Raw genomic sequence first — 24,904 nt, 5'->3', positions numbered from 1 at the left:
GCATCATGAACGACTGCAAGGGGACTGCACTTCCGATAGGCTTTCCAGGTAATGACAAATTTAGGTGTATAGCTTACCACGAAGTCGTGCTCTCTCTGGGGTCTCTTATAATTTTCTGCCCATAGCCGTTTTAAATGTATTTCCATTTTAAGAGCAGTCACTTTTTTTTAAACTCTGTCTCTGCAGCTGTCGGGTTTCGCGCTCTGAGTTTTGGCGGGATCTGCACGATCATGATTCTGCAGGGTTTTGTTTTAATTTTAAACTGCAGCACTGCTTTCTGCTCTAATTGCTGGCTGTCGCCTATTTTACAAGATAAGATACAGATGCTCTTTCCAATGCTTTGCTCACCCATCTTGAAATTTATTTTCTTTTGTTCTTAATCCTCTTTGCCTCTTCTATGTCTTGGGTAAATGAGCTTGTTGGCCAACCGAACTCTAACTGCACACCTATGTTCTCATCAATTGCTGCTTGCAATCAATAACAGGGAGAGACTGATATAAGAATAAACAGTGATGGCTTGGGACATATGGCAGAACACCAGATCATATGTGCTCACTCAGAAACCTCCGGAACTAGACTTACGGTGCCCAGTTGCCCGCGCTGTAGTGATTCGTCAGTGCTGTCACATGATCAGTACACTTGCATTCTCTTAAAAGGGACAAGGTACCTCACTTTACCACAGGTCTGTTCCCACACTGATCACTGGACATGGTGGCAATGCCCTACAACATAATCATGGCTGAAGCAGGCACTTTTGAGACACCAGTTTGTCAACATAATGCCCCACTTATATCATTTAATCCACTTTGCTATCTGCTTTTTTGCCCACATGCTGATGTGACAGAAAGCAGTCAGGACTAAGAGGTGATCACAAACATGGCTGTTAAAGAGTAAACTATAGTGCCATCTCATGACTTTGCACAAGGATATGCAAGGCCACCTGAATACAAAGTGGTTTGCAGTCAGACCCTGTAGTGGGTTAGTACAGTTATTCGTTCCACTGGGGACATAAAGGGCAAGCCACAGTTTAGGAATTAGAAATCGCACACTAGACACCTGCAATAAAAGGAGAGCACTATGAGAAAATATGACAGGCAAATAAATTAACAGCACTTTATTTGACCTTTGCCCAAAGAATTTCTCTCCAAAGGAGCATAAAAGGGTGGAAGTTGACACCTGGCAAAGACAACATGGAATAAGATGCCTTGCTACGCTTGATAGAGGTTTTATTTAAAAATGAGCTCAGACACTTAGCTGTATGCGTCTTGTACATGAGGCAGGGTGCAAGTTCCTTCCTAATTGCGCTAGTGGTTCTGCATCTTTTTGGTAAGCATCAGTGTCCTGCTTTGGTATTGATCATATGAACATACAAATTAGGAGTAGGCCACTTGGCCCCTCAAGCCTGCTCTGCCATTCAATAAGATCACGGCTGATCCAATTTTAACCTCGACTTAACATTCCTGCCTACCCTGATAACCTTTCACCCCCTTGCTTATTAAGAATCTATCTACTTCTGCCTTAAAGATATTCAAAGACTCTGCCTCAACCACCTTTTGAGGAAGAGAATTCCAAAGGCTCTCAACCTTCAGAGAAAAGTTTGTTCCAAATTTTCTTCCCACAGTTTTAACTGCATAACTGTGTAGTGTCAGCATTTAACTGTTATAACTTGTAACCATACATTAATAATCACCATGCCCCAGCTCTTAAATACAATCACCAACACAACTGCATATTTGCCTTTAGAATAGAGCCCAAGCAGGTCTCAATGTTTTGCCGAAGCTGTACCAATAAATGCTGCTGTTTATTGATCAGGAGTGATAGACTCGTCACCTGTTTCATATTTCATTTCCACATCAGGTTGACAGACTAGAGTTTATGATCCCTATTTCAACAACTGCTTTGAATATTTCCTTTGAATCAGCAACATCCAAAAGGAATTAGTGCTGACAAAGGGAGTCTAGAGAATAAAAAATGGCTAAGAATGTAGTTATTGACATCCACCAGTAATTATAATAAAAATATGAAGCAAATTTTGTAATGCAACATTTACTTATTTTTCTGCTATAAGAGATCTCATTAATTAGGTCCAGAAATAAGCTGAGTAATGGAGGTTGCATTACATGTCCTGTCATTGCTTCCATAGTAACTGTAGAATCATTAACTAGAAAATGGAAAAACAACCTACTATTTCTACAAGACTATCTCACTTATTAAAGAGAACTTGAAATCTGATATGTATAGTTAAGCCTTTAATGAATGCAAAAGCATTTGAACACTATTCTGACAATTGAAAAATCATCAGGCTACGCCATCCAAATTGAGCAATGAACATAGATAAGTCTGGCCAGCATTTAAAATATCTGCTCCCCGCAAAATTACTAGTAATAGGTTTTTTTTTGTTTCCAGGTCTCCTATCTCATTTAAAACATGAATATATTTTAAATGCTTTAGCAGGCAAGGAAACAAAACAAAAATACTACTAGTAAATCATATTTACACCGAGTCCTAAAACAAGACAATTTTTATACTCTTCTTCCCAGAATCAAATTTTGGAAAAGACAGCAAAAATAAGAATGCAAACATTCAAAATGTTATAGGCCATTTCAAAGTAAACAGAGGTGGTGACATGTACAATGCCTAAGTTTTCAACAATTTCAGTTTTCCTTCTGAAAACCTATCTTGAAATATTATTGACAAACCCTGAAGATCCAGTTTGTTTTTCTACAGACTCACTTGCATAATCAATAATTTATGTTGCAATACTAGATTATATAATGGCTAGTCAAAGGAACAATCGTATTCAATCTGTCTCCTTTAATGCGAACATACAACTTGCATTTACCTAACGCCTTTAGCATAATACAAGTCCAAAGGCATTTAGAGGCAACAAATGGATGCCAAGCAGTGGAGAATTTGTGGGTATAACCATAGGAATGCTAAAGAAACAGATTTTGAGGAAGCTTTTGAAAGCAGAGATGGAAGTAGAAAGGCAGTAAATGATCTTTAGGGAAAGAGTACCAGAGTGTGAGGTCAAGATGCTTGAACGCCCTGCCACCAATGGTAGACTGAAGATAAAGGGAGGAGATAAAGGAAGTGTTGAAACTACCATTTCATCTATTCTTAAAAGAACATGGAATCTATATTCAACTGTAGCAAGTACACTGCATTGATAATACGTCAAACCCCTGCAAAGTTAGGTTTAATATCCAGTCCGTTGCTTGGATATTCCATGCTGAAAGGATAAGTGCGGGTTGTTTGCATTGACAATATACACGGCACATATTCAAATAAAAATGCTCCAGCATGTAGCATAAACGTCTCCAAGAAAAATGAAACTTACTTGCTCTTTAACTTCAATATTGTGCTCTCCTTCAAGGATGAGGGTCACAGCTTGCATTATTTGTTTTCCATGAGTACTCATTATCTGGTCTATGTGCTAGCAATAAAACAGAGTCACATTATATATTTTCAAAGTTAAACCAAGCGGACTTTTCTTCAACGTTTACTTATTTCACATAACATCGTAAAATATATAGGATACAAATTGATGGGTGTGCTTGACACTGATGAAATTAAAACTGCAAAAGTCAACAGAACCTGCTGTAGACTTTAGGAGATAGCTTTTAACCAAAATTACTCCTTGCACAAACTTTTACACTTGTAAGTAAAGTAGAGATTGAACTTTATCATTCTACAACAGATGTTAGAGAATTTCATTCCAAATAGTATGGGGAAAAATGAACAATGATAAAACACGAAGTAAAAGGGGAGATAAGGTCTTTTGGTCATTCTTTTCTCACTCAATTCTATTTGTTTACATTAATGGAGTTAATAAATGCTACATTGATTTTTCTTTTTAAATTGATTGATTGGCAACAAACAGGATTGAGTTTTTATTTGTTGCACTGAACTTAAAAGCATGTGATGCTGGAATGGCACAAGACATTGGTTGGGCCACAGTCAGGCAACTGCAGACAATTTTGCGCATTCTAAAATTAGAAGCATTAGAGATACGAATTTAGCAAAGGGACACGGATCAGCATTGTCACAAGAATGGTTCTGCTCCAGACATTGGAGTCACGCCTAAATCGAGCATTGTGCTCCAAAAATGTGGATGTCCAAGAAACTTCACCACAATCCTACAACTGCTTCGAGATATGATTCCAACTGTTTTAATTGGGAGATTTGAAACAAACATCTTCAAAATTCAGAGCGGGGTCAAGCAAGGTTGTGAGATAGCCCCCATACCATTTACAATCTACCTGACAGTTGCTATTCATCTCATCAAAGGTCAACTGCCCATTGGTATCAGTATTAAATACTGTCTAGATGGAAAACTCTTTAACCTCTGTCACTACTGTGCCAAAATAAAACTGACCACGTTACATGACCTACAAGTTTGCAGGTGACTGCAGTGTTGTTGCTTACTCTGCACCAGGTTTGAAACCACTCGATTTCTTCAATTTTGCGTACAAGAAACTCAGCTGTCCTTGAATGCTGTTAAAACAAAACTCATTTCAACCCACAAGCGGGTTCAGTTTCCCATACATGCTGAAGGAGACACTTTGGAATATGTTGAGCACTTCCCATACGTCGGAAGCTACCTTCCTCAAAAGGCCACCATTGATGGGGAGATAAAGCCAGATCAGGGCACCAGTTCAGCCTTCTACGACTGCAAGCATTTGACAACAAAGACTTCTGCAAGTCAACAAAAGCCCTAATATACAGGGCACCACTTTCCAACACCGTAGTGAGACTTGGACTGTGTATCGGCAACACATGAGAGCACTAGAGGGATTCTATTAGCAATGTCTCTGCTGCATCCTCCGGATTCAATGACAGGGCCTTCAAACTAACGCTAGTGTCCTTCTTAAAGCCAGCTCCATGAGCATGCAGGCAAAACTCCTGCAAAATCAACTTCAGGTACAGTGTGCAGCAAATTGAATAGCCAAGAAACACCTCTCCTGCCAGATCCTGTTCTCTCTACTCTCAAATAGCCAAAGTTCCAGGGGAGGACAAAGAAAACACTTCAAAGACATTCTGAAGCTCTCCTTGATGCACATGAGCATCAATCTTAATGACTGGGAAGAGTTTGTTACCAATCGCTCAGAATGGCGACAACTTGTCCATCAAGCTTTTGAGTCTCAATGTACGTACATACGAACATATGAATAAGGAGCAGGAGTAGCCACTAAGCCCCTCTAGCCTTCTCTGCCATTCAATAAGATCATGGCTGATCTGATTGTAACCTTAACCCCACACTCCTGCCTACCCCCAATAACCTTTCACCCCCTTGTTAATCAAGAATCTATCTAGCTCTGCCTTAAAAACATTCAAAGACTCTGCTTCCACTGCCTTTTGAGGAAGAGTTCAAAAGACTCAATACCCTCAGAAAAATATTTCATTGCTGTCTTAAATAAGCGACCCCTTATTTTTAAACAGTGAACCCTAGATCTAGATTTCTTAATGATGAGGTAGAGCAGCAGCAGAGAAGGAAAGTAAAGGCAGCAAATACTACTCTCTGGATCCTACCACCTCATGGGACAGCCTGCCCCATATGCCTAAAGATCTGTGGGTCAGGAATTGGCCTTTTAAATCAAGTGAGGACCCAAGACAGAAACTCTCAACCCGAGTAGACGTCATCCTCGAATCGAGGGACAGCTGATGACGACAATCACAAGATCGAAGTTGGAAGTTAGCAAAATATTTTCACAGGGATTGATAGGAAACAACATTTTTTAATTACAAATGGCTGACAAGGCAGAGATTATAAACAAAGGGAATTGGATAAGTACTTGAAGTAGAATATACCGTAGATCAAGGCTTATAAGTTGACCTTTGAAGCTTTGAAAAATCTTTCAAAAAAATTGACTTGTACATGGAGTATAAAATGTCAAGCCAAGCAGCAACAAGGAATGTAAATACTCGGACTCCTCTCTATTGGGAAGAACTGAAAAACTGTACACCACTTAGATGAGGAGATGGCAAAACAGAACTCTACCCTTTTCGGGGACAAAGAATATTTTCAATATTTTATTTGAAAAATCCAGTTTGTTCTGGCGCCTTCTAATTGACATTTGTGCCGAAAGAAAAGAAAATAAATCACTTTCAACTAACTGCATCCAGCAATGGAGAGATGTGCTGAATATATATTAAACACTATTGCAAAATTTCAAACTTTTTCCTCCCTAACATAGGGGACCATCAGTCTGTATTTGACAAGTTGATGCAAACGTAACTCTATGTTCCTGCTTTCAAACCAATCGAAATTGTGCATGTTAGGTTAACATAAAAGCTATTCCTTTACTAATATTACTCAAGGACTCTTTCTAGATTTACACCTAACTCCATTAAGGTGCTTTTACTATCCACCAGTGTCCTATCTAGAGTTTTAGCAAATAACAAGAACTCCACAAAAATACTGCAGGTTATAGCAAACCCCAGAGCCAGTGATAAAATGTACACTTGCCACCAACAGAGCTTTGTCCACTGGATAGTTTTAAAGTTCACATAAAATGATAAGTAAAATGCTAATAACCTGGCTAAAAAAATTAACATACATTTTATTGTAAATTCTCGACATGGTTTCAATAAATGATTTATTTTAAGGGTGTAAATCATCTTTCTCATGTAACTATAAAGTTCAGTGATGTTTCACCAAGTTATGATTGAATTCATCCAGTCATAATGAATTTCAACAGTTGAAAAATAATTATGATTATAATATAAAAATGATAATTCAGGAAGACTGAGGAATTTTATTAGCAGGAGAGGGGTCAACTTACACATTGAGTAGAGGCTAAACATGCATTTCACACCGAAAATATGGGGTCATCTTTTATGCTAAGTTGACATATATGCCACAATCTACAGTAAAAATATACAAAGAAAGGGTACAGAAATGGGATTGGAGTAGGAAGCTCCAGTTGAAAAGTTAACACCAGTGCAGGATTGATAGGATGCTCCCATCTTCCTTTACTCAATTTCTGTGTTTCTATAAAGTCCTGAATTATTAGGTCCTACCAATAATTTTTCAGTATCATGATCACCGAATAATGCAAATGCCATTATACAGAGAGGTCCAGAATTATAATTAAGCATTGTAATGTGCTGAAAATCAGATTTCACATGAGTACTTACCAGCTACTGTTGCAATACTCTTTTCTGCATAACACTGGAACCCTAATCACTTGCAGCATGAATTTCTAGGTTGTGAGTATGTCCCTCTTTGAGGCCTCATCAATTTCAACTGCACTCCAGAGGGTGAGCAGAGGGTGAAAGAATAAATGTTCCCCAGTCATTTCCTTCTAAGCTCAAGGAGCTTCATAACAGTATTGGTGAAAGTCAGGGAAATAAATTAGAGGCTTGACCTCTTAGCTGGGATAATGTGCGACACAAGGTGGATCAAATGAGAAAGGAGTAGAGAAAGACAATGATGAAATTAAATCTTTTTCTCATGCATTAAGTCAAGTGGGAAATGGTTACTTGTGAAATTCAAGAGAGTATCAATCCATGTTTATACATCAAGTAAATAACAGATCTAATATTTTTCACACACAAGTCCAAAACTCTCCAGAACCAAAGAATGGAGCTTCTGGAAATACTGCTAGCAGCTATGTATGATTTCTGTACACAACTATGTACATATGGCTATCTGCAAATACATTTTAAAAAATGTGTCTTGGGGTCTTGTTTAACAACCATAAATGTTCCATTTAATGTTGTGCTTCAGGAAAGCAAAGCTTTTTACTCTTTAAAACTGAAAAGCAAACCAGATGATGTTTGCAAATAACAATTTTGGAAGTTCTGTAAAATGCTATGGACATGTACACTTTTTAGAAGTGCAAATCTTTAAAACATCACTGACCATGAGCTTGAAATTTATAACCAATTATAATTATCCTCTGATTGATTTCAGCACTTTATAATTATCTATAATTACCTGGATTTGGCCATTTTGAAGCTGTGGTCTTCAAGACCAAAACCATTTTAGCAACTCAACATCACAATGCTCAGGGCCAGAGAGAAATTGGTTAGAATAAAAAATTGCTGAGATTCAAATTACAAATACGTACAGGCCTAGTGGAAAGGAGGTTCCTGAGGAGCCCCAGGGTCTTCATTAGTACATTCACGTCTGAATCAGATAGCAATCTGAAGAGTTGTTCTGTACTCAGTCCTCGCAAAATGTCTGTCTTTATCTTCTGATCAGCTTGAAAAGCCATATTCTAAAAAGAAAAACATTAGATGCTTTAGACTGCATTTTGCCTGTCATCTACTGTTGGAGAAATGATGTGCAGTATATCTTATATGGCATGTTTCTTAAACCTTAAAGACTTTCCTTCGATATACCTATTGTGCGCGTGAGAGAACACAATAAGAAAACAAGGAAACCAACAATGGGGTAGGTACAATAAATTCCTTCACCAGTTTCGAAAATAAAGTCCAAACTGTTCTTTTTTAAAACAGATATGGTTAGTATCAACTCATATGTCAGACAGTATTGTGTAAGATATTGGTTTCATTTCACAACCTTTACAATATATAGTAAGAGCATTATTAAACATAGTGATTAAGTGTCATAAAAGGAATCGTTCTGCAAAATGTGACATTAATAAATGTTTAAAATTTATTATATAAGTTCCAATAAAATGATTGCTTGGTTGAAAGATTTGACATTACAAAAATACTTCAGTATTTCTTTACATACAGTAGGAAATGGGAGCAAAACAGAAAAAAATTGATTGGACCCTCATCTGCCATTACAAATCTGGTGCCCAAACAGGGCTGCAAAACCTGTGCCATGTATCCTGCCTCAATGTTGCTATAAAATCATGACGAAGTGAAAAGAAAGATTTACCTACCCAGGACTGTTATGACACAGCAGTTGGTAAAGCTGAGCTATTTAAAAAATCCCAGAGGGACATTTTGAACAACTGTCATAACCTATAATTTTAAGTGGTATGTTTGAAATGCAGCTCTAAATTCAGGAATCAGACCACCAGCTCTTGAGAGGTTTTTATATCAAACTACATGAGACATTTATTAATTTACACAAGTTAAATATATACACATGGCTACAAATTACTATCATAACTTTTAACAAATTCCCAACCTAATCTCCATTGAGGCAACAACAACCCATAGACACCAGGCAAAGCATTTTCACCGTACAAATTAAAAATGAGGTTTCCTTTCACTTTGGTTCCTTTGCAGACACAGTGGTAGGCTTACCGGCTTGGATCTTACATTGCCTCTGCCCAGCACACACGAAACTGCTATCAGGTATACCCAGCACATCTCATTGAATGTAAATTCGCATTGTATCACCAGCCTCTTTGAACTCCATCTCTTCTAACAATAAAACCCCTTTCATAGTACCAATTTTGTTAATAATATAAACATTGCTTGGTCTCTGCAAGCTAGGTGCCAGATTTCACTCCCCTTCTTGAATGCTCTATTCAACAAAATGCAAATACGCTCTACCTCTCTTACATCTCAAAACTAGTATACATCAAAGCACCCAGACTAGCTGGCTTTAATCAAATTAAGATACACCCACAGACTAACCCTCTATTTAAAAAAAAACTTCCATCACGTTATATACATTAACAGCTTCATGACAAGGACCCATGGCACCTGCTCATCTTTTGCACTTCTACAGTTGTCAAACTCAAACATTTACTGCCCCTAATTCTCGATTATCTGACCAATTCATCATTGAATTCTTAACTTTCTACCTTTATCCCACAGATTTTACTTAGCCTCATCTCTTACATGGAATTCTACCCAAAATTTCTCAAAATTAAAATGTACAACATCTGCATTATTACTCTCATCATCAACTTGATTAAGATCACAAGGGTTTGAAATGAGTTAGGTAGCCATGACTTGACTTTCGTAAGTCCACAGTTAATAGGTTACAGCCAAAAATGTCCTACTGGAAGGAAGAGGGGGGAACTGGACACTTCCTAAGACAGGCTGAGATAGTTACATTACAGTGGATACAATCTACACTCTGAGAATGTTCAATGGCAACAAATGCAAAATCAAAACATTAAATTTCTCAATACTGTCATTCCATGCCCAAATAAGTCAGTACAATGAGGAAACAGCACTCCAACCAGGTGCATGCTGGTTGTAATGACAAGCAGCACAGCTTTGAACAAGGTCACCTCATCAGAGAAGAGTTGCAAGGTTTATAATTATCTCCAACTCAGCAAAGTCTGAAAGTTAAATCACCCACCATCTTATTTTGAAGGCTTTTTTTAAAAGAAATGACAATGCTCAGCATGGCATGAAATAGAACATTGCAAGTCAGGATTGTTTTTGAACTGCAATTGAATTCTCATCAGTAGGATCAATCTCAGAGATCCATATTCTATATTCCATTATCGAACACAAGCCAAATTCTAATGTTCCAACTTAAAACGGACAAGGTAACCCACAAGTTGATATATAAGTCCAATCAAGGTCTCCAATTCACTCACTTTATTGTATAAAAAGCTATGCTACTCTTATTAGACAAATTTGTCTACAAATGTATTCTGGTTTATATTTCTGATCAGGGCATTTATGTTTGAATCCAGTCTCAACCAACATACCCATTCATACTCTCCTCTTGTCCCAAAAGCTTTTCATATCAACTGGGATATCTGACAGAAAAATATGCATGATTTAGAGTGCCCTTTATGCGTCAGGCAAGTACATAACCCAGTCAACAGGTTGTGAAGCTACCTGCATTCATAGAAAAGCATGTGCACTGAATTATTTCATGCAAAACACCAAAAAAATTGTGCAGATGAAGAGAAAGCAGAAAAATAAAGTGAATTTGACTTTCTGATGTATTCAATATTGTTATTTTGCCTATTTCTATAGATAAATTATGATCATTGTCCACATGACTTATCCTCTACTAATATTTCAGCTAGGCCCCTTTGAAGGAGGGCAGGGAGAAAGAGCTGGAATTCATGTACCCAAATCTTCAAGGCAAGTTGATAAAATACATAAAGATAGAGTACAACAGTGAAAAAGATGGTCCAAGTATTTATAAAGTACCAGTTAGGTCTAAACTGGAGTACACAGTATGTCCAATGCTGGGCACCACAATTTAGGAAAGATGCCAAAGCTCAAAGAGAATGCACAGAAAATTTACCAGAATTTGAGGGCCTTCAGTTATGTGAAAAGATTGGAGAAACTGAGATTGTTCTTCCCACAGCAGAGAAGGTTAAGGGGAGGTTTAACAGATGTGTTCAAAATTGTGTGTGTGTGTGGGGTGGGGGGGTGGGGGGGAGGTTTGATAAAGGATAAACTGTTCCCAGTGGCAGAAGAAACAGAGGTGGAAAATGTGTAAACTCTTCAGTTTTCAACAATGCAGGCTTTTAACAAAGCCTGAATTCAAATCACGATGAAAGGAGGGCAGGAACTTTATTTGTATAGGATAATCTACAATGAATGGAGGAACAATGGAATAACTCAAAGCCAGGTGATCTGACTTAATTTCTCTCTCATTAACTGTTTGTATACATTTGGAGTACACCATGGCACTAATAATTAAGCTTGCATCAGAATCTTCATACTTACTTATGAACTGAAAAGCCAACTAACATTTCAATAAAAGAGCAATGCCAGCCATGGCTCAGTCGGTAGCACTCTCTCCCTGAGGCAAAAGATTATGGGCCGAGATTTCAGCACAAAAACCTAGGTTGACCCTCCAGGGGGAGATGGTGGCATAGTGCTAATATCCTGGATTAGTGATCGAGAGGCCCAGGCTAAAGCTCTGGAACAAGGGTTCAGATCACACCACAGCAGCTAGTGGAATTTAAATTCAGTTAATAAATCTGGAATAGAAAGCTAATCTTAGTAATGGTGACCATGACAACTATCAATTGTTCTAAAAAACCCATCCAGTTCACTACAGCCTTTAGGGAAGGAAATCTGCCATCCTTACTCGGTCTGGCCGACATGTGGCTCCAGACCCACAGCAATGTGGTTGACTCTGAAATAGCCTAGTAAGCCACTCATGAGGGGCAATTTGGGATGGTCTGGCCTTGCCAGCGACGCCCACATCCCATAAAAGAATAAGGGAAAAGTGCTGAAGGAATGCTGCACAGTTGGAGCTACTGTCTTTCAAATAATAAACTGTTCAGAAGGACAAAGGAACCCAAAGCACTATAACCGAAGAAAAGCAGGCAAATTATTCCTGGCCAATATTTACCCCTCTATATCAACATCACAAAAACAGATTATCTGGACATTATTATATTGCTGTTTGTGAAAGGCTACAGTCTGCAAATGGCTGTATTTCCTACATTAGAATAGTGAATATTCTTCAAAAGTAAATTGGCAGTAAAAGGCTTTGGGGCAAGGTGAGGTTGTGACCCCTTTGAGGTACAACTTTTTCCCTTCTCCATAGATGCAAGCAAGGTTTCACACTGCAAAACTGCTCTTCATTGAACATTATAAATATCTGGGAAATACTTCATGAAAACATCTAGTTCTGGTCAGATCAAAACAACATGGGTACAGACGCTACAGTGCAAAGAAACATCAGCAGTAACGGATATGACCAAGGGATGTCACATATTAAAGATCAGCACCAAAAGGAGAGAGCAATTAGGAGAAATTTCTTTAACAGAGGTTTACTCTGATATAGACAGTCCAACGGAAACAGAATCATAATAGGCTCATAATCATAAAAAAGCATATGGGAAAAGGAACTAAGTAGATGGGCTTTTTTTTTTTAAAAAAGAGGGTTGGCACACGCACATTGGTGCAAATGCCATCTTCTATGCATTAATATCCAATGATTGTGTACGACATGATGCAAATTTGAGTTATGCATGTTAAATTACCCTGAGGGACTGTTTCTAAGTAAACACTTAAGAATAGAAGGATGTGAGAAAGGTATCAGTATCAAGACTTACAGTTAGCAGAAGAGTTCAAGACCTCAGTAATAATCCAGAGCTATATAGACTAATGAACAATATAGGGTCCATGCTTAAACTTACATAATTGGCATGAAGTACAAAAATGTCTTAAAGTAATCCAATCAATACATGAAAACATATATGCTGGTTTAAATGTAGTCTAATCAAATTAGTTTTTGCTTGAAAGCTTCAAATTATCCCATAGTTCAAACTATGCCATTTAAATAAAACAGTATATGAGCTTGTTTTAATCAAAACAATTTTAATTTCAGTTGCATTATTCTAATTAAAATTTAATTAAATTAATTAAAATTAATTAAATGTCCTCACAAACATCACTCCCCTACACATCAGCCGACTGATAAAAACTCACAAGCTGGTTGAAAACATCTGTGGTGCACCTCACTTACCACTCCACAATGAATTATTCCATCCACCTATGCCCGCCTTCCATCTCAGCACTCCATATGGAGTAATCTCCGAGCAAGTTCTACCAGCAGACATTCTTTGGATCAAGGAATGGGAAACACGGGAAGTCACTAATGAGGTGCTTGTGACAAACAAGCAACAAACATGTTGAATCTACCATGATTAGTGTTTGATCTACCATGGAGAGAGTGGTCCTTGCTAAACAGGCTCAGGACAAGTCAAGGTCCCCGTGCAGCTAACCTCCACCGCTGGGGCCTCAGTACAAACCCCTACACACTTGTGGAGAAACACAAACAATGCTGCACATTGCCAAGGAATGTCCCCTTTACAGACGAAGTGGCGGACTAATCACCTTAAATTCAGCTAATGAGGAGTCGATCACTTGGCTCCAAGGATTTGCATTCACTAAATAAATTAAAATTAAAAGGCGTGGGCTACAGTTCCAACTCAACAAGCCTGATAACTATTCCAACCTTTTGGTATTTTATTTGATTTAATCTATTTTGCCAGTTTGAAGATAATTATTAATTCAAACACCCATTTATTTTTAAAATAAAAGCAAAAAAATGCGGATGCTGGAAATCCAAAACAAAAATAAAAATATTGTTGATGAGTCATACGGACTTGAAACATTAACTGTGTTCCTCTCCGCAGATGCTGCCAGACCTGCTGAGTTGTTCCAGGTATTTTTATTTTTATTTACCCATTATTTTTCCTGCCTGGTGTACACAATCATAATAAAGATGAAGGGGCTGTGCATTCTTCCAAAATTTCAATCCTTATAAACTCAATAAATTTGGCTTCCTAGATGGTTCATTAGTTGGCCACCTTTGTGTGTGGCTGCATCAAGCTGTGCATGGACCCTTGGTACGCAAACACCAAGTGTCACTGTGTGCTGAGGTTCTACCTGTCCCTGGTGTTGCAAAGGATTGGTCTGGCCATGCTGCCGCAGAACGCTCCAAGTATTTGGACCGTGCCGTACCACCCGGCCTGCGTGGAAAAATTTGAGAGCGAAACACCTTTGACCACAAGTCCATCAGGCAGTGGTCTGCATGTAATGTCCTAGAGGCCCTGCGGAAAAGGAGATGGTGGTTCCTGTCGGATGGTTCCCCGAGCAGACTGTCAAAGACATTTGGCAGAATGCCTCATCGCCAGAACTTTCCAACAAGTGCCAAGATGTAGCTTGGCTGGTGGTGAGAAAGGCCCTCCCCGTCAGATCCTTCCAACATGCCAGGAGTCTCACTCCCTCTGCATGTTGCCCGCAAGGTAGCTGTGGTGGGGAAGAAACCGTTGTTCACCTTGTGGAATGTGCCTTTGCAAAGGTTTGGAGAAAGATACAGTGGTTTTTGCTGAGGTTCATCCGGAGCAGTTCTGTGACACAGGACTCTGTGCTCTACGGGCTGTTCCCAGAGACCCACACCAAGTCAAACATCAACTGCAGCTGGAGGATCATCAACTCGGTAAAAGACGCTCTTTGGTCTGCCCGAAACCTGCTGGTCTTCCAGTACAAAGAATTATCCCCGACCGAGTGCTGCAGACTGGAACATTCCAAGGTCCAGGACTACGTGCTGAGGGACGCACTAAAGCTTGGGGCAGCCGCCGCAAAGGTGCAATGGGGAAAGGTCGCTGTCTGAGACCATTCTGCCATAGTGCACCGAGGGGCTGAGAATTGTATAGAACCCTCAGGCTATATGACTCACAAGGAACGTATGCAGTGAATATTAAATGTCTCATAATTGTATTGAAGCACCTCAGACTGCAACACGATCTATGTCGATAACTTGAATACCATTGCACTGTCTGACCATCTGTAATGACCATATTGAAATGTCTGTAATGTTCATTGATTATACTGAAGCACCTGTTGATCTATGTGGAAAAGTTGAATATGATTGCACTTTTTTTGATGGCCATTTTTAAATGTTTTATAATGTTCTTTCAGATATTTTATGAATAAAGTATATTTTTCCAAAAAAAATATGCAATATTGAACAGCATACACCAGCAGCACCTGTCCTGAATTTGCTGGTCTAAAACAGTCACTGAGGGATACCAAAGTTGGTTCCAGCAGCCTTGTACTAAGAAGGTGGAGAAAACAAAATCAGCCCATTCCCACCAGTGACCACATCCTCTGTTGGCAACTGAGCACATGTGGACATTGAGCGAGAAGAGGCAAAGGCATGGTTGTGCTTCCTCCATCCTGTGTTTGAATCACCTATCAACGTTCACTGCCTGGAGTCACACATGCAGAATGGCTACTTGAATGAAGTACTGGAGAGCTATCAGCACAGATGAAAACATATTATCAAGAGCACTTCCTCACCAATACCTGCTCACCAATGCTCCTGGCAGAACCCAAACTGAGCACTTAGCTCCAGGCTTGGTCCAAACATGGACAAAACAGCTAGATTCCACAGATGAGGTGAGTGTGACCACCCATGACGTCGAAGAAGTATTTGATTGAGTGTGGCATCAAGGAGCCATAGCATGATTAAAGACAATGAAAATCAAGGGGAAAGCTCTCCACTGGCCAGGGTCATAACTAGCCCAAGGCAAAATGGCTGTGTTGGAGGCTAGTCACCTCAGCCCCAAGGATATCGCTGCAGAAGCTCCTCGGGGCAGGGTTCTAGGCCCAACCATCTTCAGTTACTTCATTAATGACCTATCCTCTGCCAAAAGGTCAGAAGTGGGGATGTTCGCTGATGACAGCATTGTATTCAGCTCCACATGTGGCTCCTCAAATAATGACGAAGTCTGTGTCAACATGCAGCAAGATCTGGATGTAGGAGTTAAACGTTTTTAGTAAACCAAAGGTCAGCAGAATTCTCCAGGCGAACCTCGTACACCATAAGGGCTGATATCAGCAGAACTCTCCAGGAGACCTAGAGGATCATATGGGATTAACTGGTTAAGAGACAGAAGGGGGGGATGAGGATAAACAGATAAGGGTAAAGACACACAGTGCCAAGGGCAGAGCCAGGCTAAAACAAGATAAAGAGGCCCTGCTTGGGTGAGTAAAGATATGTACCTGGGACTGGAGGCCTCTGCTTATCATGTGATTATGTACTGACAAGATTAGAATTTGAATAATGCAATGTGTACAATACTAGTTGTGTATAAAAAAAGATGGTTTTCCTATAATCAGTGGAGTTCTGTTTTAGCCAGTCTAAGACCTACTCTCCCTGTGTTTGCCTGAATAAAACGATCGTTAACCTGTATCTGAGTCTCCTGTGGTCGATCCTTAAAATGCACCACAACACTTGGCACTGTGGGTTGCATACACATCTCAAACCATCGGAGCAGCACTGCAAAACAGGTGAGTATGGTTTATTTACCACCCAAGGTTAGTGCAGTAAGCTGGCCAGAGGGCAGGCCAGTTGAGTATCAAAGAATCAAAAGCAGAACTCAGTACAGGAAGCGCTGAGAGAAGGAAGGTTGCTAGCAAAGGGCCAAATCTGCACTGCTGCTATCCGCGCAGGGGCTGAAATAGAAGACTGCACCAGTGACATCCGCACGGAGTACAGATAAATAAAATGCAGTCAGGGAAGAAGGAGAAAGGGAGTGCTATAGACCTTGATTGGGGGTCGGAGGGCTCCATCACAAGGCTTATAGCAGAAAGACAGTCGAAAATTATTAAGAAAATGTGGAAGGACGGGTGGGACCCGAAAGGCCCCCCTCTGAGTTTTTGGTAAATTACTTAAAAAGGGATTGATCTAAGTCACAAGAACTGTTTGTGCTGAAGAGAAAGAGGGAGAAGAGGGTAGCTCTGGGGAGGGTTAATGAGCAGTGACAGGCAGGAGCAGAGGAAATGAGAGCTTCAGTCGGTTTGATTGTCCCTGTAGATGAAGCCTCCAAGATCCCTTTATTCCCCCCCACTGCTACTTGAAGTTTTGTTTAGAGCATGAAAGTTTTAAGTCATTAAGTCCAATGTTATAAGAATAAAAATATATACCTTAATATATGTGTGTTTGTGTGCAATAAAGTGTTTGTATGTGAGTTTTAATGTGTTTTCTTCCCTAAATTTTCATTTGTGTGTGAAGTTCAGCACTTTAGAGTCAAAAGCCTCATATTAAAGGAAAGTATACTCAAAACAGTCCAATGTTCTGAGTGTAAGGTTGAAGTTGAGATTTCCAGCAAAATCGCAATCCAATGTATTATTATAAACAGGGTTTTCCCTTGTTTGAGATGAACCAGCCTTTGTAAAAAAGACTAGCTGAAATTCAAAAGAATTCTTGGAAAACTAAAAGGCATAAACACACTGTCTAGGTGGTTTCAATGGATGAAAAGGGATTTCCCTTGAAGCGATGTATAAATAGGAAAGGATGTCTGCATCTCAACAGCACTGTTATTTGAATTTGGGACAATCTTGAGGTGTGAAAAGTGCAGTGTAATTTAGCAGGTTACTTTTGAATAACTAGGATGCTATCCAAAATAAAGAATACGTGTTGATAAACATGTGAAACTTTTAATCTGGATACAAATTTATACACATGAGAAAGAGGTAGTTTAATTTTGATAGTGTAAATTACAGTTCTTACAAAATTTAAAAATTTGAGGTTCGGTTCCCGATAAAGTCCTCAAAAGGGAATTTTTATTTCAAAGGATTTGACAACAATTGACACTAATTCAAATGCTGCAAGCTTTTTGTGTAAGTTTGTTCCCAAAATATGAAGTTAAGCTCAAGGCCTTGACAAAAGTTTGGCAGAAATCCAATTTTTGGCAGAGTTAATGAATCTGGGATAATTCTAAAATGAAAAAAAGGTGAGACACAATCTAGTGGGTTACTTTTGAGAAAATATAATGTTGTTTGAGAAGATAAGGAAGCAAAACATGTTAATGCGTGGAAACGAATAGAAATGTTTGATTTCTCTTTTTAAAAAGTAATGAGACTACTTTATTGGATTGTAAAATCTCTTCAGACAACTTGAACGAGATAAGATGGTAGCTTGCATGCGTAAAATGATATGCGGGAATGATTAAAGATAGGAGATAGAGTTAGGGAGCAGAATTTTGCAGTCAGCGAGCAAGGGGCAGAGCCCACTCGCTGACGCGCAAAATGACACGGGATGTCATCCTGCCCCATTTAAATTTTCAGGAAGGCGGGACACAGCCAAATCAGCTGCGCGCCCGCCGACCTGTCAATGGCCAACTGAGGCCATTGACAGGATAATTAAAACAATTAAAGGTCCTGCCCGTCCAACCTTAAGGTTGGCGGGCAGGCCAGGAACCCCGGCGGGCTTCTGAAAAAACATGAAACCTCACCCACCAGTGGGATGAGGTTTCATGAAGGGCTTAAAATACTTTAATAAAGTTTTAGTGAAATTTATTAACATGTCCCACCTCAAGTGACATTGTCACATGAGGGGGACATGTTACGGATTTTTTTATTTTTCTATTTTTAATGTTTGAACAACTGTCAGTGATCTCCCTGAGGCAGCACTTAGCCTCAGGGAGATGTGCATTCTTTCAAGCACATGCGCGAAAGAGTGCACTCTCGCTTTTGGGGAATCCCCCCACCGCCCGCACAGGAAGTGCATAGCGCTTCCCGCTGGGCATCACGCTGGGCGGGCCTTAATTGGCCCGCCCACTTAAAACGGCGGCGGGGATTGGCTCCCCACCCGCCGGAGATTGGGTTGGGCCCGCCCGCCCAGTAGGCAGAAAATTCTGCCCAGGGAGAGAGGACACAATATGCAACTGTTTTAAGAGAACTAAATTTGATAATCTGGTCATCACTTGAGACATTGGAACCGCACAGGGGGAAGTAAGCAAAGAGCTAGACATGTTGACATGGAATGGTTAATACGGCCTAAAGAGTAAGAAAACATTTTAAACAATCAAGGCAATAGAGAACCTAACTCAAGAGAATTTTAGATGATCATGGTCAGTGGAGTAAAAAAAAACTTAAAGGTAAAAGTATAAGGAATCTGTAGTTGAGGCAATTGAAGGGTAAGGAGAAATAATACCTAACAACAACTTACCACAAGATGGATACGGGTAAAGGGAAAGCTGGGAAAAGGCTAAATAGTAGTATTACTGACTATATTAATGTACCTGTGAGCTACAAAAAGTAAGACCACAGGATTAACACCCTGATGACAGGCAGAGTTAAGCGGCTCCCAGAGAGCGCCACCACTGGGCCATTGAAAGATAGGATAAAAAGGTGCATTGTAGAGTTGTGTAGACAGCTTAGGGAATGAGGTCCGAGGTGAGACACTAGCAGGAGATAGATCCTGGGACTGGAGACATCTGCTTGTAAGTGATTATGACAACACTAGAATTTGAATAATGCAATGTGTACGTGACTAGGTATGTATAAAAAAAAGATGGTTTTCCTGTAATCGGTAGAGTTCTGTTTTAGCCAATCTAAGGCAGACTCTCCCTGTGTTCATTTGAATAAAACGATCATTAACCTGTATCTGAGTCTCCTGTGGTCTATCCTTAAAAGGCACCACAACATTGACAACATTTTGGCTTGGGCTGATAAATGGCAAGTAACATTCACGCCACACCTTGTGCCAGGGAATAAACATTTTCAACAAGAGAGAATCTAACCATCTCACTCTGACATTCAAAAGCATAACCATTACTGAATTCCTCACAACCAACATTTTGCAGGGTTACCATTGTCCAGAAACTTAACTGGACGAGCCACATAAGTGCTGTGGCTACAAGAGATCAGAGGCTGGGTATTCTGTGGTGAGTAACTCAACTCCTGACTCCCCAAAGCCTATCCAACATCTACAAGGCACAAGTCAAGAGTGTGATAGAGTACTCTGCATCTGACTGGATGAGTGCAGCCAGCACTCAAGAAGCTCAACATCATCCAGGGCAAAGCAGCCCACTTGATTCGCATCCCATCCACCATCTTAAACATTCTCTCCCTCCACTATCAGTTCACCGTGGATACAGTACGTACCATATACAAGATGCACAGCAGCAATTCATCAAGGTTTCTTTAGCAGCTCCTTCCGAACCTACCATCTCTACTGCCTAATGCAACGAGGGGAACCGGAGCATGGGATCACCACCAAGTCACACACCATCCTGACTTTGAAATACATCATAGTTTCTTCGGCGTTGCAGGGTCAAAATCCTGGGACTCCTTATCTAACAGCACTGTGGGTTTACTTACACCACATGGACTGCAGAAATTCAAGGCAGCTGCTCATCACCAGCTTCTCATGGGAAATTAGGGATGCGATATAAAGGCTGGCCTCACTACTGATACCCACAAAACGCTTAAAAATACTTCAGTGCAAGTCTTTGTTTAGTCACCCCCTTCTAATCTCTGGCTTGACATCTTGTTTTCTTCATGTGTCCATCTAGCATCCTTTTATTTTTCCACATTAAAAGGTGCTTTATAAATGCAATATGGTGTTGTTAATTCATTCCCTTTGGAAAAGGGATGGGGAAGAATACTGGAAAAACAATAAATTCAATGGACTGATTGGTGAGAGTGCATTAAGCATTTTAATTTAATAATCACTTAACTGCTTTTGGTATTATTCCTACACCTAACTGTTAGATGTTGATCTTGTTTTAGAGAGACAAAGAAAAAGACAATTTCTACCACATCTCAAAAAAATCTTCAATATTGCCCATTGGAAGCTCATCACATATCCAGAAAAAACTTGAAACTGTCTACTCAGAGGAACATTAATGCTCAAATAATTCTACTAGTGCATAAAGTAAACTTGGCAACAAATACATTGCAAAAAACAACTAAGTAACAAAACTAAGTGCATCCAGACAGTTCTACAACTAGTGAGTGGAGTGGTAGACATTTAAAAGGCTCTTGAACCAATGTTTAAATAGCCTGATATTATAAGAACTAAATAATTTAAACAGCACAATATGATTAGCCTTATTATAAGAAGTTCTTACCATTAAAGCCCATATCCCATTAACTCTGAGGGCTGGATTTTCACTCTGAGTCAAGTTGCACAATAGCTCTACAGCTCCTGACTCCAAGATAGGCTGTAACATATTAAGATTATATCATATTTTTAAAAATTATTTTATTAAAAAAGGAATTTCTAGCTCCTCCCTAAAGTTGATTCTGATAATGGACATAAAAAAGGAGAAACATTTCCATTCTGACCAAAAATATGCATCACCTTGACACTCACCATTTCAGTAACCACCCCACTAACAACTTCAGTTTACCGATCACCTTGGAGTAATTTTGTGTTGCTTTGTTTCAGCGGTATTTTAAAAAAAATGAACAGCCTGAGAATGTAATTCAGTTGGACATTGTAATAGAATATAATTTTAAATCTTAACATGGCCTGCTTAATATATCAAACAAATTACCGACAACTTATTTTGACAGTTACCAGTCAACATTTGGATGCATTTAATAATTAATACCCACAGCGGTGGCAGTTATATGTCCATTCATTTGATAAAGACGAACCTCTTTGCTTGGAGAGAATTCAAGGAGAAGATTGCAGAGTGTTGAAGACGCCACTACAAGGACCTCATCAGGAGCATTTTGTAATAACTGAAGGATAAAAAGATAAGAAACAAGATAAGTTTTCAACTGCTTTGGATTCTCCAACATGCTTTAGCAAATAAAACATTCCTGTGCAAATTGGGGCAGTGTTTTCTACATTACACTTCAAAAGCACTCCATCAGTTGTGAAGCACTCCTGTGCATTAAATTTCATCTGTCATGTATCCACTAGCCTGTCCTCTTGAATTCCATAACTATCCTCGTCAGTTCACAATACTTCCAAGTTTTGTTTTGTCTACAAATTTTAAAGTTATGCCCTGCGCTCAAGTCTAGGTCATTAATCTATATCAAGAAAAGCCGTGGTCCTAGTACTGGCCCCTGGGGAACGCAACTGTATGCCTTCCTCCTGTTTGAAAACAAACATTTACCACAACTGTTTCTTGCCACACAACCAGCTCTGTATCTAGCTGCCACTGTCCCTTTTATTCCATGGGCTTCAACTTTTCTGGAAAGCCTGAATGCAACTTTATCAAATGACTCTTGGAAAGTCATGTCCCCATCAGCTGCATTAATTTCATCAATCTCTTTGTTACCTCACCAAAAAATTCAATCAAGTTTTAGTTAAACACAATTTGCCTTTAACAAATCCATTCTAACTTTCCTTATTTAATTCACACCTGTCCAAACAATTGTTAATTTTTGTCTAGGATCATTATTTCTAAAAGTGTTCCCACCACCAAGTTTACACTGAATGGCCTGTAGTTGCTGGGTTTATCCTTGTACTTTTTTTTTGGAAAAAAGGTATAACAACTGCAGTTCGCCAGTCCTCTGGCACTAACCCCGTATCGGAAGAGGATTGGAAGATTATGGCCAGTACCTTCGCAATTTCCAACTTTCATTCCCTCAGCATCCTTGGATGTATTCAATCTGGTCCTGGTGACTTATCAACTTTAAGTACAGCCAGCCTTCCTAAGATCTCCTGTTTTTCAATTTCCAGTATCTCAACTATGCCCTCTTTCACTATTATATCGGCAGATCTTTTTCCTTGGTAAAGAAAGATGCAAAATCTTCTTGTTAAATGCCTCATCAAGCCCTCTGCCGCCTCGTGTAGATCCCCTTTTTGGTCCCTAATTTCCGCACCCCTTCTCTAACCACTCTTCTACCATTTTTATATGCCTATAATTGTGAAAGTTTCTATTATAAATGGAAGTTCTCTCTTTGTCAAATGATTTGTTTAAAATATAAAAAATACAAAATCTTCTATACCAAGGCATAAGATATTAAATTGTGAGTTAGAACAAAAAATGGCTCACCCAATAGCCAAACTGAAATATTGCTGGCTCCTTTCTTGGGATTCGACCACCCGTTTAATGATCACTATGCAGTAATGATAATTGTTACAGACCACCACAAGCCATGTGTTCCACAAGATTGACCATTGAACATTCAGCCTGATAATTAGGGAGTACAAAAATAACCATTGTGTTTTCTACTCAGACCTCTGAAGAACCCTTACTATGAGATAGGGAAGAAAGATGCACAAAAACTTTCCATATTAGGTGACAACTGGCCCTGCTCTCCTAGCTCCTCCAGCAAAGTCTTGGTAACTCAATGTTCATAAAGCGCAACAAAAATCTATCTGAATAGCTTCATTTCTCAGACTTAAGATGAATCATACAACAATTAGAGGCAGAAATGTATCTCTGCTAGGGATGTCCATTGATACACTCCGCATTCTAATGAAGTGTTAAACAGGAATTTCAATGGCACCAGTACCAAATTTACATGACAGGAAGAGACAGTGGGTATTACTGCTCCTTATTCACAATATATCTATAGGCCCAGATTGTGCTCAGCAGTGAAGCAAGAGTGCTCACCACTGACCTCGAAAAAAGCTACCCGGAAAGGTCTACCAATTGCTGGGGTGGGAATTTCTCCTTTCCCCACAATAGTTTCAGTCCAGCAATAAGTCAAGATGATGTCTCAGCATGCAGCAATAGTGATCTCAGCAAACAAGCAGGCAGGCGACCAATCAAATGAGTATTCACACACAGCAAAGTAGGAAGATAAAAGCATGTAAAATCCTTCACTTTTAATTTAAATTTTCATAAAGCTAAATAAATGTTGGACTGTATTAAGCTAGAGTCTAAAGTACCTGGTAAAAATAAACTTTTAAAAAAAAAGAAATCTATTTTTTCAAAATGTATGGAATTTTTAATCACCATTGTGCAGAAGTTCAACATTCCACAAATATAAAACTACCTTGAGGCCAGTAAGCATGTATAACAGTAATTATGAAGTTAGTACAATTTTAAAATCCAGTTACACCTCATTCAACAAGGTGCAACTTTTTCAAGGATTTTTACGGCGAAACTAGAGTGGAAGTTTTTGTCAATTCATAGATGGGAAAGGAGATAATCTGTGGGGGAATTTGGTGGGGGGTGGGGTGGGGGGGACCTCCATAGTGCACCCTATGGAGAAGCATAGACTCACTGACAGCAACTTCTGGATTTTTGCATTACTCTGCGCCGCCTGACTCCCAAAGTTACTGTCAGTTTCAATGGCTTAATGATGTCCAACACTGACAGTTACACCGTCATTCACATTGCAAAATACAGGTATTTCATATCTTCTAACACTTCTGAACAAAAAGAAGTCCTTCTTGACTTTCTGCCCCTTTAAGACTACAGGACGTTAGCCATGCTGAGCTCAAATGTCTTCTTTTTATGACAAAGACACAAATTTTACTTTGTTGGTGAAGTCAACATAAGATACGGTGCTGGTTATACATTTGAGGATATTTACAAATATTATGAAAGTTGCACTTAGCAAGGCTACACTGCTACTGCAACATTCAAAAACAGGTTCCTAAATGCAATTATGTGGTGAAGAATAATTAACCATTTCCTAACTACAGGCCCTTTTTCTTCCCTGCATTGCTCACTTATTTCAAATACTTAATAGCTCGAATTAATGACCAGAGTTTGCTAGTTCAATGAACCATTTTGAGAAAGTAGCTTTAAAATTTAGTCTTTGTATTTTCTGCACTGTAAAGTTTATCCAAAGTCGGCAAGACCGAACTATAATCTAATCA

General features: G+C 39.3%; 1 protein-coding gene across 4 annotated transcripts in view; it reads right to left on the bottom strand.

The window, feature by feature from the left end:
• armc8 (armadillo repeat containing 8) overlaps positions 1-24,904 on the bottom strand; it is a 106,172-nt gene that overhangs the window by 28,372 nt on the left and 52,896 nt on the right. For all 4 annotated transcript variants that reach the window (XM_078551796.1, XM_078551797.1, XM_078551795.1 and 1 more), the window contains 4 exons: positions 21,772-21,858; positions 21,240-21,332; positions 8,076-8,225; positions 3,341-3,436 (listed from right to left, as the gene is read on the bottom strand). In XM_078551796.1, coding sequence (XP_078407922.1) covers positions 3,341-3,436; positions 8,076-8,225; positions 21,240-21,332; positions 21,772-21,858 — 426 coding nt within the window. The remainder of the gene's footprint in view (positions 1-3,340; positions 3,437-8,075; positions 8,226-21,239; positions 21,333-21,771; positions 21,859-24,904) is intronic.

This window comes from Cetorhinus maximus, chromosome 11, assembly GCF_964194155.1.
Source record: "Cetorhinus maximus chromosome 11, sCetMax3.hap1.1, whole genome shotgun sequence".
Lineage (NCBI taxonomy): Eukaryota > Metazoa > Chordata > Chondrichthyes > Lamniformes > Cetorhinidae > Cetorhinus > Cetorhinus maximus.
Note: the sequence above shows the minus strand (reverse complement) of the source record. Positions and strands in the feature narration are given on the sequence as shown.